This window comes from Manduca sexta, chromosome 1, assembly GCF_014839805.1.
Source record: "Manduca sexta isolate Smith_Timp_Sample1 chromosome 1, JHU_Msex_v1.0, whole genome shotgun sequence".
Lineage (NCBI taxonomy): Eukaryota > Metazoa > Arthropoda > Insecta > Lepidoptera > Sphingidae > Manduca > Manduca sexta.
The window spans coordinates 4,539,833-4,552,334 of NC_051115.1; the positions used below are offsets into that span (position 1 = coordinate 4,539,833).

The window sequence follows — 12,502 nt, forward strand, 5'->3', positions numbered from 1 at the left end:
AGAAGCAGATCCTCGTGCCGGAGCTGTGCCACGTGCATCCCTTCGCCGCGCCGCTGTGGTTCGCCACCGTGGCGCTGCCCTGCGTGCTGTACAGGTACGAGAGGTCTCTGCAGGTCGGCTCCAGGCGCCAGGCGCGACCGCCTCGACCAGAAGCAGATCCTCGTGCCGGAGCTGTGCCACGTGCATCCCTTCGCCGCGCCGCTGTGGTTCGCCACCGTGGCGCTGCCCTGCGTGCTGTACAGGTACACTACTGCTGCTGCTACTGCTACTGCTGCTCAGGCAGTAGGAGAGTCGAGGCCCAGGCTTGGCTCACTCCCCTTCTAAACATGGTGGAGTACGTATTCGTGGATGGAATGACCTACAGGCAGAACGTCCCAACCGTCCCCCTCAAAAAGTGGTGGGGCGAGTCTTGGTAGATGACATAATCTACTAACAGAATGTTCTATATTGTTACACATTGACGTATATTCTATAGACACAAACGTCCATATAAACTATTTGTTCAAAATTTGAACTAAAATGGCGACCAAGACGTCACTGTTATAACCTATTTATTCACTTGAACAACAAATAATTGTACTTATTTGACTAATATTTTTTATCGAGTTTTTATATCATGAGCGCCACTCCGTACACAACCACACTCTAGAATGTTCTATAATTCCAGAAAGAAATGACAACATCCTTTTAGAATGCTATTTAAGCTTGTACTGTTTCCGTGGCGTAGTTGTATTACGGTTAAACTGTAATGGGTTCGACCCCCGGAGCAGGCAGTGATATTGGGTTCTGCAACTCAGTATCAACCTTGATTCCCGGACTCTGGAATTTGTGTCCTATGGCGAAAGACTCGGCCCCTATCACATCATGGGACGGAATACGCACGACAAAAACTGAGTGCTCTAGTTACGCCTCTGCTTACCCCTTTGAGGATAAATGGGTGTTAAGCTTGCAATACTATATATGTATGTAGTACCTATATATGTATGTATTTACACCATATCTGTATATGTATTTTTAGGTTTTTTTTTTCTTTTTAAAACTTATCATAGTAATATTTATACTTTGTACACCTCATGCTGCTGCATATTATTCCGTTTTCTCTTATATCCATCTCATGGGTGTCTGTAAGAGATTGCCTTGTGCAATAAGACCGCCATTTGTTCTTTTTTCCTCCTTGTTCCTTGATGTATCTGATGTACAAGAAAGTGTAAATAAATAAATTCTTTCCTAGGATCAGAAAAAAAGCGGCGATAGCCTAGTTGGGTGTGGAACGGACTGCCAAGACGAATGTCCGCAGGTTCAAATCCCAAACACACCTCTGATTTTTCTAAAAAATCATGTGTATTCTTTGTGAATTTATCGTTCGCTTTAACGGTGAAGGAAAACATCGTGAGGAAACCTGCACGTCTGAGAAGTTCTGTATAGGAATTTCGAAGGTGTGTGAAGTCTACCAATCCGCACTAGGCCAGCGTGGTGGACTAAGGCCTAATCCCTCTCAGTAGAAGAGGAGGCCGAGCAGTAGGACTATATAATACAGGGCTGATATTATTATTATTATTATTCCCAGGATCAACGCTCTTCTCATAGCTGATGAGATCAGACGAGCGGTGGCCATCGACGTGGGTCTCGGGGTCCCGAAAATCGATGAGGACACGATGCCGGGGTTCCAGTGGCCTCCTCTTGACTTCGGATGGAGTTTGGCTGAGGTCTGTAGTGTGTGGAATTTGGGGACGAATTTTAGTAATAAAATATATCAATATGTACTGATGGTAGGACTCTTTTGTGAAAGTATAGTAGGTACCACCGCAATGTCCATTTCTGTCAAGCAGTGTGTAGTCACTGTTGTAGGTTTGAACATTGTAGCCAGTGTAACTACTGGACATAATAACATCTCATGTCTCAGACGAGCGCAGTGGAATACCAAATACTTTGTAATTCAAGGTGTTGGATCTACTGTTTATGGATCGTATCGCTTATTAGGCGAATGGCAAGCTCGTCTCGTCATTCAAAATAAAAAAAAAGTGTCTACGCTTACTTCTAAAATTTTTACAAATTGATATTATGTGTTCCGCCAGACGTCCGAAGTCCATTATGAGAGAGTACATCGTCCTTTTACCGTTCATTTGCGCTAGATGTCGCTAGTTTCCGCCTCTGTAATGTTACTTTTACGCCCTCTAGCTTAAAAACGTGAACTAAAAATTTCTTACCTCTTTTAGCCGCCGTCATGTTTAATCATTGTTGCGTCGTTTTTCGAGCTGTTCACATCGTCGCTAGATAAGCAGTTTTGTTTTAAATTTACATTTAAAATAAAATATATAAAATTTTCGAGATTTGAAGTAGAAAATTTATTAAACTAAATAAGTGTAAGTTTCCGTCTCGCGAAGTGTAAAAAACTATGGAAGATATTAGTCAACCTACATTATCAAAATCGCCGAGAAAAAGGTCGCGCTCTAAGTCGCTTTCATCGGATACAAGTGAAAAGAGTTGCAATGGCGATGACTCATCATCAGAGTCACCCTCGCCAGCACCAACACAGGGCAAGCGGCGCCGCGTGGCTTTGCGGGAAGCTGATTTAGAACGAAGGTTTGATTTCTTATCCCAGCAATTGGTAAGTCAATTGAATAACATTTTATACACAACCTGTTCGTCCACCGCCGCGGCGCAGACGAGGTGTAACGTGGTCGATAATGCCATGCAATCAACCTCTGATGTGCCTGTTTCGTCTTATATTCCTACATCTGCAAGGCTAGATGAAAATTTTTTGCGACCACCGGCAAGTAAAATTAATACAATTGCCGATCTTAGTGTTTCTATTAAGGAACCGACCGTAATCAAGGCTAATCCCGATCGGGTTAAGAAAATTAATAATATGCAAAGATTCGATTCAGTCGACTGGAAGGCCGTCCGTTACGTAGACATACAAAAGAAGTACGTCGCATCTCCGGCGTTTAGTGAACTGAAAGTTAACGAACAGTTACGAAGATTCGAGGACTCCTTTTCTCCTATAAAATGGCCTCAAATGGAACGTAGTTTCGCTGCTCTGTCCAACGCTCTTTTAGCACAAAAATGAAATCGTTAATTCAGCTTTACAAGGTCTTATTGACTGGTCCGCGAACGCTGAAGTTAGTTTAAATCCTAACTGTCTATATGATAAATTGTGCGAGTTATTTGGTAAAGAGTCTAACTATAAGACAATTTCATATGATATTTCGCAAATAATTTGCGGTAAACGCGCTGAAGTTATGGAGTTACGCCGCCGAACGATCTTAAAATCATTGAAAGATAAATATGTTCGTGAAGACATAGAGAAGATACCCCCATCTTCGGAATATTTATTTAATCCACAGGATTTAGAGGCATATTTACAAAAGATTGGGGGGATTAGAAAATTTACAGAGAAATAAGAACCCTCGTCCGACGCGTCCTACGTCTCCACAGCCTTCGACCTCCTTTCAAGATAGATCATTTTCCGCTCCCTCATCTAAACCGTCGCGGATCGATAGATCGTATGGTACTGGGAGCCGAAAGAAACACGATAATTCCGCCGACAAAATGAGAGGGGGCGAAACATCAAAGGGACCCGTAAATCGGCCAAAAAGAATAAATGACATAGTGAGTTTTTCAGGTGGGTGTCTAAAGCATTTCCAGGAAATTTGGGCGCGTTACAGTCCACCCAGGGCTGTGTTCAAAATGATAACTGGCGCTCGAATTCCATTCAACCAGACACCACCTTTAATCTTACCAACACAAGACGCGATGTTTCGATTTCAAACGCCTGTTACTCCAGAAATGTCATTAGAAGTCCAAAGAATGATGCAGGCTCACGTTTTAGAGCCTGCCCCCCTAACACCCTCATTTATATGCCCTTTATTTTTGATTGTGAAAAGCAATGGAAAGAATCGGGTAATATTCAATTTAAAAGCTTTGAATCAGTACATGGACCCACAGAAATTCAGTCTGTTTCATCATTATCGCGTACCGAATTTTCTGCAGCCAGGCGATTGGATGGTCAAATTAGATATCAGTCAAGCATATTATCATATACCAATAAAACGTCAGCACCGCCGTTTCTTGCGTATCAGTTACAACGGCCGTCTTCTCCAAATGACTTGCCTGCCATTCGGTTTAGCTGCAGCACCAAGGATGTTCGCAACCATTACAAATTGGACAGCCGAAGTGTTGCGCTCCAAGGGAATGAGGCTGGTAGTTTACTTGGACGATTACCTAATCTGTCATCAAAACCAGAATTTGCTTCAGGTACAAACAAAGACTGCTATAGCTTTTTTATCCAGCCTGGGCTGGACCGTAAATTTAGAGAAGTCGATCGTATCACCAACAAGGTCACTAGATTACCTGGGCATCAGCTGGGATACACAGCACAATACAAAATCCCTGCCCCAGGAAAAGATCGACAAAATATATCGCTGCCTGACAACTCGTCTCGCTGCTGGCAATTGGACCCTCAAGCAGGCGCAACGCCTCTTAGGGTGCCTCAATTTTGCGACCTTCGTCACCCCACGGGGAAGGTTGCATTGCCGTTCTATGCAGCGCCAGAGCAATTTGCTTCGGAATACACCTCACAAGCAATCTCTGTATTCAGAAGAAGTGCGTGTGGAACTCCAATGGTGGCTAGAAAATGTGGCTCAAAAAAGCCCGATACATCAAAAGTGCCGTCCATCGAACTACATAATAACCGATGCTTCAGATGTGAAATGGGGGGCTATAGTAAACGACAAAAAATTACAAGGGAGGTGGAACAGTCGTCAACGGTATTGGCACTGCAATCAGAAAGAAATTTATGCTGTAATTGCCGCTATATCCGAAGAAGCGGTAACTCTCGCGAACTCCACAGTGATTTTACAATGCGACAACAGGACGGTAGTATCGTATATCAGGAACGAGGGAGGAACAAAGTCACATCAGCTACAAGTTCTGACCAAAGACTTATTGTCTCTAGTAGACAAACTAAATATTGTACTCATCCCTCATCACATTCCGGGAGTTTACAATACCGAGGCCGATCATCTGTCGCGCAATCGGAGCAACTCCGAGTGGCACCTTCTAGACGGGGCTACGTCAAAGATTTTCAAACGCTGGGGAACACCAAGCATCGACCTATTTGCTTCAGAAATGGCACACGTCGTATCAAATTACGTTACACTCGACTTATTAGACTCAAACGCCTACTATCACAACGCTTTCAGCAGATGCTGGAACTACGACCTCGCCTGGGTGTTTCCTCCACCGGGACTAATACCGCGAGTATTGCAACACCTCAACACCGCTATGGGTCACTTCATACTGATAACCCCCAAGTGGAAGAGACCATTTTGGCGAACCGACGTCAAGCGTCGCGCTTTGACACGACCAATCAAGATTCGGGATCTCCAAACAAGTCTGATAGACACTGCAACAGGCCGATCCCCGACTCACATCAACAATCTACGGTTGGAAGCCTGGTACATTTTGGGTGGGATGCATTAACAACGACATGGTCACCCGATGAAAAGAAGCTACTAGTATCATGCTGGAGACCATCGACTCTAAAACATATGTCCCTATTTGGACAAGATGGTCAACCTGGTGTAATAATAATAGCGTAACGTCCCATCGGCCAGATCCTTCTCAAGTAGCCAGATACTTAGCTTATTTATTTTTAACTAATAATTTAGCGTACCGTACAATTCTCGTTCATAAATCTACAATAGCTTCAATTTGTGAAACTATTTCGGATGTAAAAATTTCAAGTTCTCATATTGTGAAACATATTTTAAAAGCGATTTCGCTAGCTAAACCAGTACCTCCAAAAGTACCGATATGGGATGTGAGATTAGTTATTAGGCATTTAAAAAATACTCGGCCAAAACGTTCTTTTATATGATATTTCTAGACGTACTGCTATAATTTTGTTATTGTCATCAGGGCGCAGGGTACATGATTTGTCGCTTTTGCGATGTGACCCGGATCATTTTATAGATAACAATAATACTATAATTTTACGTCCAAATTTTGGTTCAAAGACAGATTCGTCTACATACCAACAATCTAATTGGACTTTCTTAGCGTCACCTGACGAAAACACTAATCCAATTTTTGGCTTAGAGCCTTGATGGAAGTTACTAAGGATATACGAGGTTCTATTACGAATTTATTTATCACTACTAAGAATCCCTATCGACCAGCTACGCCAACAATTATTGGGGGTTGGGTTAAGAGATTATTAATGGATGCGGGAATACATGCATCTCCTGGTAGTTGCCGGTCAGCAGTTTCATCCCTGAATTGGGTAGAAAACTACCCAGTTAACGAAATTCTTGCGAAAGCCAATTGGAGGCATGAGTCTACTTTTAGAAGATTTTATCAGAAAGAGATTCGAATTACAGATACCGACATTACCGAAAAATCTTTATCACAATATTTTTCTGTGAGTAAATAGTCAATTACTTGATTAATTTATGCATTAATATACTATTGTTGCATTAATACACCATTATGGTTCCCATATCACATTGTTGCATTATTTTTAATTTCTTATAAGCCGCCAGGAGATAACAAACAGATCTCTCATAATGGACTTCGGACGTCTGGCGGAACACATAATATAAAAATTTTACCTTCCAATAAAATTTGTATTATGTTTCCTCAGACGTCCGAAGTCCAGGTAAGTCCTTCCTGGGCTACCTATATTGATATTATGAGCCGAACAATGATTAAACATGACGGCGGCTAAAAGAGGTAAGAAATTTTTAGTTCACGTTTTTAAGCTAGAGGGCGTAAAAGTAACATTACAGAGGCGGAAACTAGCGACATCTAGCGCAAATGAACGGTAAAAGGACGATGTACTCTCTCATAATGGACTTCGGACGTCTGAGGAAACATAATACAAATTTTATTGGAAGGTAAAATTTTTATATTATAGAAGTCTGATATTATTTGTTGCAGGTCTTAAGCGCTGATTCAGAGAAGAACGAGAAGAAGAAACAAGACGAGATGAAGTGAGTATTAGAACAGCTTGCAGTATTGATAATTGCACAAATAATATCAGCCCTGTATTATATACTGTCCCATTGCTGGGCCTCCTCTGCTGAGAGGGGTTAGGCCTTAGTCCATCATGCTTTAGTGCAGGTAGACTTCCCTGTGCCGCTCAATGGGGGAGGCCTATGTCCAGCAGCGGACGATTCCCGGCTGAAATGATGATACCGTTGCATTAAATGTTCCCAATCTCCTTTTTCGGTCTATCTCAAAAAGGGATCAGAACAATTCTTTGACATACTTATAAATGAGTTGTTTTGATTGGTTCATTCGGAACAGGATTGGAATCGGTTATTGAAAACAGCTGAAAGTAGTTCCTGATATTAACGCGTTCAAAAATCTCTTCAGATTTATATATGTGGGAAGCGGAACGTGATTTGTGGGAGTGAGAGGGATGTATGGGAAAGAGGGAGAAAGGGAATAGAGAGACAAGATGGCGTAGTCAGGGGAGTAATACGTAATTTTATGAAGACGTAGTTTAAGTAATGTTCATTTAATTAAAGTGTTTTGTATGAAGACTGTGTTTTGGTCTCGGCATTTTATCCCACATATATTATACTCATTGACAGAGAAAAAGATGAAAAAGAGACGCAAGAGACGGAGAAAGAGGACGACCAGAAGACGCTAGAAGATGAAGCCGTAGAGGAAGTGGTCGAGCAGAAAACCATCAACGATATACTACAGGAGAAAGAGCAGGCGGAGAGTGTGAGTGATATAAATAATATTATATACTGTCCCACTGCTGGACCTCCTCTACTACTGAGAGATTAGTCCTTAGTCAACCACGCTGTAGTGCGGGTAGACTTCACACACCCTCAAAATTCCTATAGAGAACCTCTCAGGTATGCAGGTTTCCTCACGATGCTTTTGTTTTGTACGGGCACGTTGAAGTGTCCCCACTGCACCTGATGTTAAGTGGAGTGGGGTCCAGTAGAACGTCGACTGACGAGAGATGATTACCCCTCAGTCGACACAATTATGTCTGTTGGAACAGGATGTACACAGACTGATCCCGGAACGCGACACGTGGGCCACTATGGCGGGTTTTAACACCACGTGTACGGTCCCTATCCGGGCGGATATTAAATATATACTACCACCAGCAAACTCAATATATGCTGACAATAAATCCACATGTCTTCAATTGCCCCGAATTATTGGTAATGTGACGGCCGCTAAAGTAAAAATGTGTGTGCAGTTCTTAAATATTGGCATAATCATTGTATTTATATTATGCGCAGGAGTTCGAGATAGGCACGTGGAGTAACGACATGGCGTCGTGTATACCACAGCCGCGAGAATACGACGAGTACATGGAACCTCTTCCTCCGAACCTCACGTTCTGCACATCAGCCTCAGGTACTACAAACTATACTGGGTGTCATGCAGAACATAATCATTGCAAGTCAAACTCTCTAGTACCTACGTCTCTGATTCCCAAAGTGGTCCAGACCCTTAGGAGTTAACGGGGTCCACCTTGTCCGCCCGCAGTACAGCGTGGTGGACTGGGTAAGACCAGGTGCCTAGACAAATTTAAAAAACCAACTTCAAAAATATTTTTTTTTCTAATTAGTTTAAATTATCACCTGTATCATTGATATCCAAAGTGGTCCAGGTGGATCCCCAGGGGTCTACGTTGGCGTGACCACAAAAGGAGGTCCACGAATATGTATCTGATTTGATAGTAAAGAACTAAAATATTGGCTTGAATTCACCTATCAATGTAGGCACGTAATATTGATGTGGGGAATATCCGATCGTATTTAAAGATAATTATAAAATGTTTTTGCAAGCGTATCCGATTTTCGGTGCATAAGAGAAAGATGAAAGTGCTTTCTTTCTCTCTCGCGAGCGATGGTGGATACGGCAGACGCTCTGGCGTGCGTTCAATCGTGTAATTAATAATTAATTGGGTCAAAAGTAAAGACTTTCAGTGGATTTCACATCTTTTATTTGCCCCTTATCCCTACATTGATAGGGGTCTTAAGGCACGGTGAGCCCATCATAACCCCCCGGGATGGCTGAAACCTAAAAAAAAGGTCCACCGGAACCAGGAAACTCGTGGAAGGGGTCTATGAGAAAAAAAGTTTGGAAACCTTTGACCAATGTGATCTAACTAATTTGACATGGTCCCCAGGCGGTGCGGACTGGTGCAGCCCAGTGGAGAAGCCCAAGAGCCAGTACCATCCGAGCAGGAGTTACTCAGTGGCGAACAGTGACTACTCTTATATGTCCAGGTTAATATCTATTTATATATTTATTTTTATGTTTAGTGACAGTAAATAAAATGTCAAGTTTGACTGTCTCGGTGGCGTTTGACTACCGCGCTGAGGTCCTGGGTTCGAATCCCGGGTCAAAAATAAGTGACTGGGTTTTTCCATTAAATTACTCAGTCGCAGCTCGGAGTCAGGAAGTTGGTGTGATATCCGGTGCCTCGGCACGTACAATAATTAGTTTTTAAAGCTGTGGTGGCATAATTAATAAACTAATTGACCACCGCGCTGAGGTCCTGGGTTCGAATCTCGGATCAAAAATAATTGTGACTGGGTTTTTCCATTAAATGACTCAGTCGCAGCTCGGAGTTAGGATGTTGGTGTGATTGTAGTGTGTGTACTTAGTATATAAGCTATGTAACGTATTTTAATTAGTATATTGAGAGCAGTCTAATAAAGAACTTGAAACAATCAACACGTCTCAACATATATCCATCCTTTTATTACATGATATCTCTGGTGCCTCGGCATGTAAATCGTTGGTTTTTAAAGCTGTGACATAATTATTATACACCGCCATCTAGTCAACATCACCGGAACTTCGAGGTGATTGTGGTATTGACATATTATACCGCCATCTAGTCTACATTAATGGAACTGCGAGAAGATCGTTGTATTGACATAAATGTAGTGATAACGCACAACAATCACTAGATGGCGATATTCAATTCTGAGTTGCGATAGAATTTGCGAAATTATCCGCCGCCGCCGCCTATCTGAAAAGATTGCCATATTCACTTTTTCTAACGTTTCATTATCTACATAGGTACTGTTTATTACCAAATCCATTAAAAAAAAGTAAGTAAATATTTTTTTATTAACTTTTGAATGAAATGGGTTTGGTAATAAACTGTACCTATAAAAAGAAACGGTAAAAATGAATATCGCTATTTTTCCAGACACTATAGTTTACGTAGGAGCCATTGATATATACCGCTTCCGAAAAGGAACTTTAGGCCCGCGGCCGGTCACAAACATCTTGACTGATCTTCCTTCCGTAGAGAAACGCAACCATCTGTTCCTCTACAGTGGCTACCTTACGCTGTTAAAACGTCACTACTGGGCCTCCTCTACTGAGTGATTAGGCCTTAGTCCACCACGCTGTAGTGCAGGACTTCACACACCCTCAAAATTCCTATAGAGAACTTCTAAAGCGTGCAACCACGATGGCGGCAACCTTTCCGCCGCTACGATTTTTCCGTTGAATACATGTAGGGATGAGGGGCAAATAAAAGAAGTGGAATCCACTGAAAGTCTTTACTTTTGACCCAATTATTGATTAAATACACGATTGCGCGCACGCTAGAGCGTCTGCCGTATCCACCATTGTTCGCGAGAGAGAAAGAAAACACTTTCACCTTTCTCTTATGCATCGAAAATCGGATACGCTTACGAAAACATTTTAATAATTATCTTATAATACGATCGGATATTCCCCACATACGTGTATTTTCTTGTAATAGTGATTTCGACACTGAAGACTCCGACTCGGACCTGGACGGAAGCGACGACGAGACCGACTCCAGCAGTGGCTTCTGCAGCAGCAAGCATTCCAATGGTAATGTATTACCTTTTTTCTATATTGTTACAATAAAAAATATTGGGAGGTTATTTGTGACACTCTTTTGCTGTAAAATCACTGAGCGTTTGTCAGATCGGAGCAGTTGGTGTTGGACAGTCGTAGCGATCGGTTGGATGGTTAATGATTGGCGAAAGTGTTTCTGTGTTTACGTACAACGCGTTATGTAACATTGGATTTTATATTTAAAAACAATAACAAAGGTATTTTAGCGACTTTCCGGTACTTTGCGAAAAAAAAAGTAATTTTAGAGTTACGTAACTTTTTAAGGGGGAGGGAGGGGCATTACATGGGGGGGGGGAGGTAAAAAATCTTCAAAAATTGCGTTACGTAATACTTACCGACCGCAAATCGATATTTCTAAAATCTCCATTATCCTTCACAGCGGCCATGGGCGTCCGCATAGAGTACAAGACAGCGCACGAGGCGGAGGCGGTGGACCTCGAGCGCAGGGTCAAGGTCAACCCCGCTCCAGACCCTGACGAGGAAGACGACGCCCAGGATCGGATGCTGCACGCGGAGTTCATACGGGCGGGCACCGCGCCTGATGAGGTAATGATGTAGTCCAGGTCTGTACAGGCACAGCATCTGATAGGAGTGGGGTGTATATGACGAGAGATGATTATCCCTTGCCAGTCGACATAATTGTGCCGGCCTGTGAATTATATTAGTCCAGGACATATCATATCTATACGGGCACAGCAGAGACTTGGCACCTGATGGTAAGGAGTGGGGTCTTAATTATGAGAGATGATTATCCCTTGCCAGTCGACACAATTATGCCGGCCTGTAAACTATATTTGTCCAGGACATATCTATAGACTAGCTTTTGCCCGCGGCTCCGCTCGCGTTATAAAGTTTTTCAGGCTAAAGTTTTCCGTTATAAAAGGAATAGTTTCCCGGGAGCCTATGTTCTTCCCAGGGTCTCAAACTGTCTTCATACCATATTTCATCTTAATGCGTTGGGTAGTTTTTGAGTTTAACACGTTCAGGCAGACAGATGCAGCGGGGGACTTTGTTTTATAATATATTTTTAAGAACTTTTTAAGAGAAACAATCCCGTCATACATTATTGTTGCATAACTTTAACCGTTTACGCAGTACACGCAACGGAAGCTCTCAAAACTAATAAATTGTCCCCGTTTTTGCAACATGTTTCATTACTGCTCCGCTCCTATTGGTCATAGCGTGATGATATATAACTAAGAGCACTCCACGAACAAAGGGCTATCCAACGCAAAAATATTTTTTCAGTTTGGACCGGTAGTTCCTGAGATTAGCGCGTTCAAACAAACAAACAAACTCTTCAGCTTTATATAATAGTATAGATCTATACAGGCACAGCAAAGACCTTGTAGCACCTGATAAAGGAGTGGGGTGTATATGACGAGAGATGATTATCCCTCGCCAGTCGACACAATTATGCCGGCCTGTTTGAACTATATAACGTCTAATGATTTTTTATTTACGCGAATGTTACACATTAGAATTAAATTAGATTTTGGATTTGTTCGCGTTAGTTGATGACGGTCCGATCTATGCAAAATTAGCGAAACTTCAAGACACTAAGCTCATTCTGCGTAGATCGGAACAACAACAAAAGACATTGAAATTAAAC

General features: G+C 42.3%; 1 protein-coding gene across 2 annotated transcripts in view; it reads left to right on the top strand.

Annotated features, from left to right (window-relative positions):
* Nucleotides 1-12,502, top strand: part of LOC115449927 (endoribonuclease Dcr-1) — a 61,845-nt gene that overhangs the window by 27,414 nt on the left and 21,929 nt on the right. For both annotated transcript variants that reach the window (XR_005112673.1, XM_037440744.1), the window contains exons 24-30: nucleotides 1,568-1,706; nucleotides 6,943-6,995; nucleotides 7,602-7,737; nucleotides 8,274-8,391; nucleotides 9,170-9,269; nucleotides 10,769-10,863; nucleotides 11,270-11,436. Coding sequence is in view for 1 of the 2 variants with exons in the window: in XM_037440744.1 (XP_037296641.1) it covers nucleotides 1,568-1,706; nucleotides 6,943-6,995; nucleotides 7,602-7,737; nucleotides 8,274-8,391; nucleotides 9,170-9,269; nucleotides 10,769-10,863; nucleotides 11,270-11,436 (808 nt within the window). In the remaining variant the exon portion in view is untranslated. The remainder of the gene's footprint in view (nucleotides 1-1,567; nucleotides 1,707-6,942; nucleotides 6,996-7,601; nucleotides 7,738-8,273; nucleotides 8,392-9,169; nucleotides 9,270-10,768; nucleotides 10,864-11,269; nucleotides 11,437-12,502) is intronic.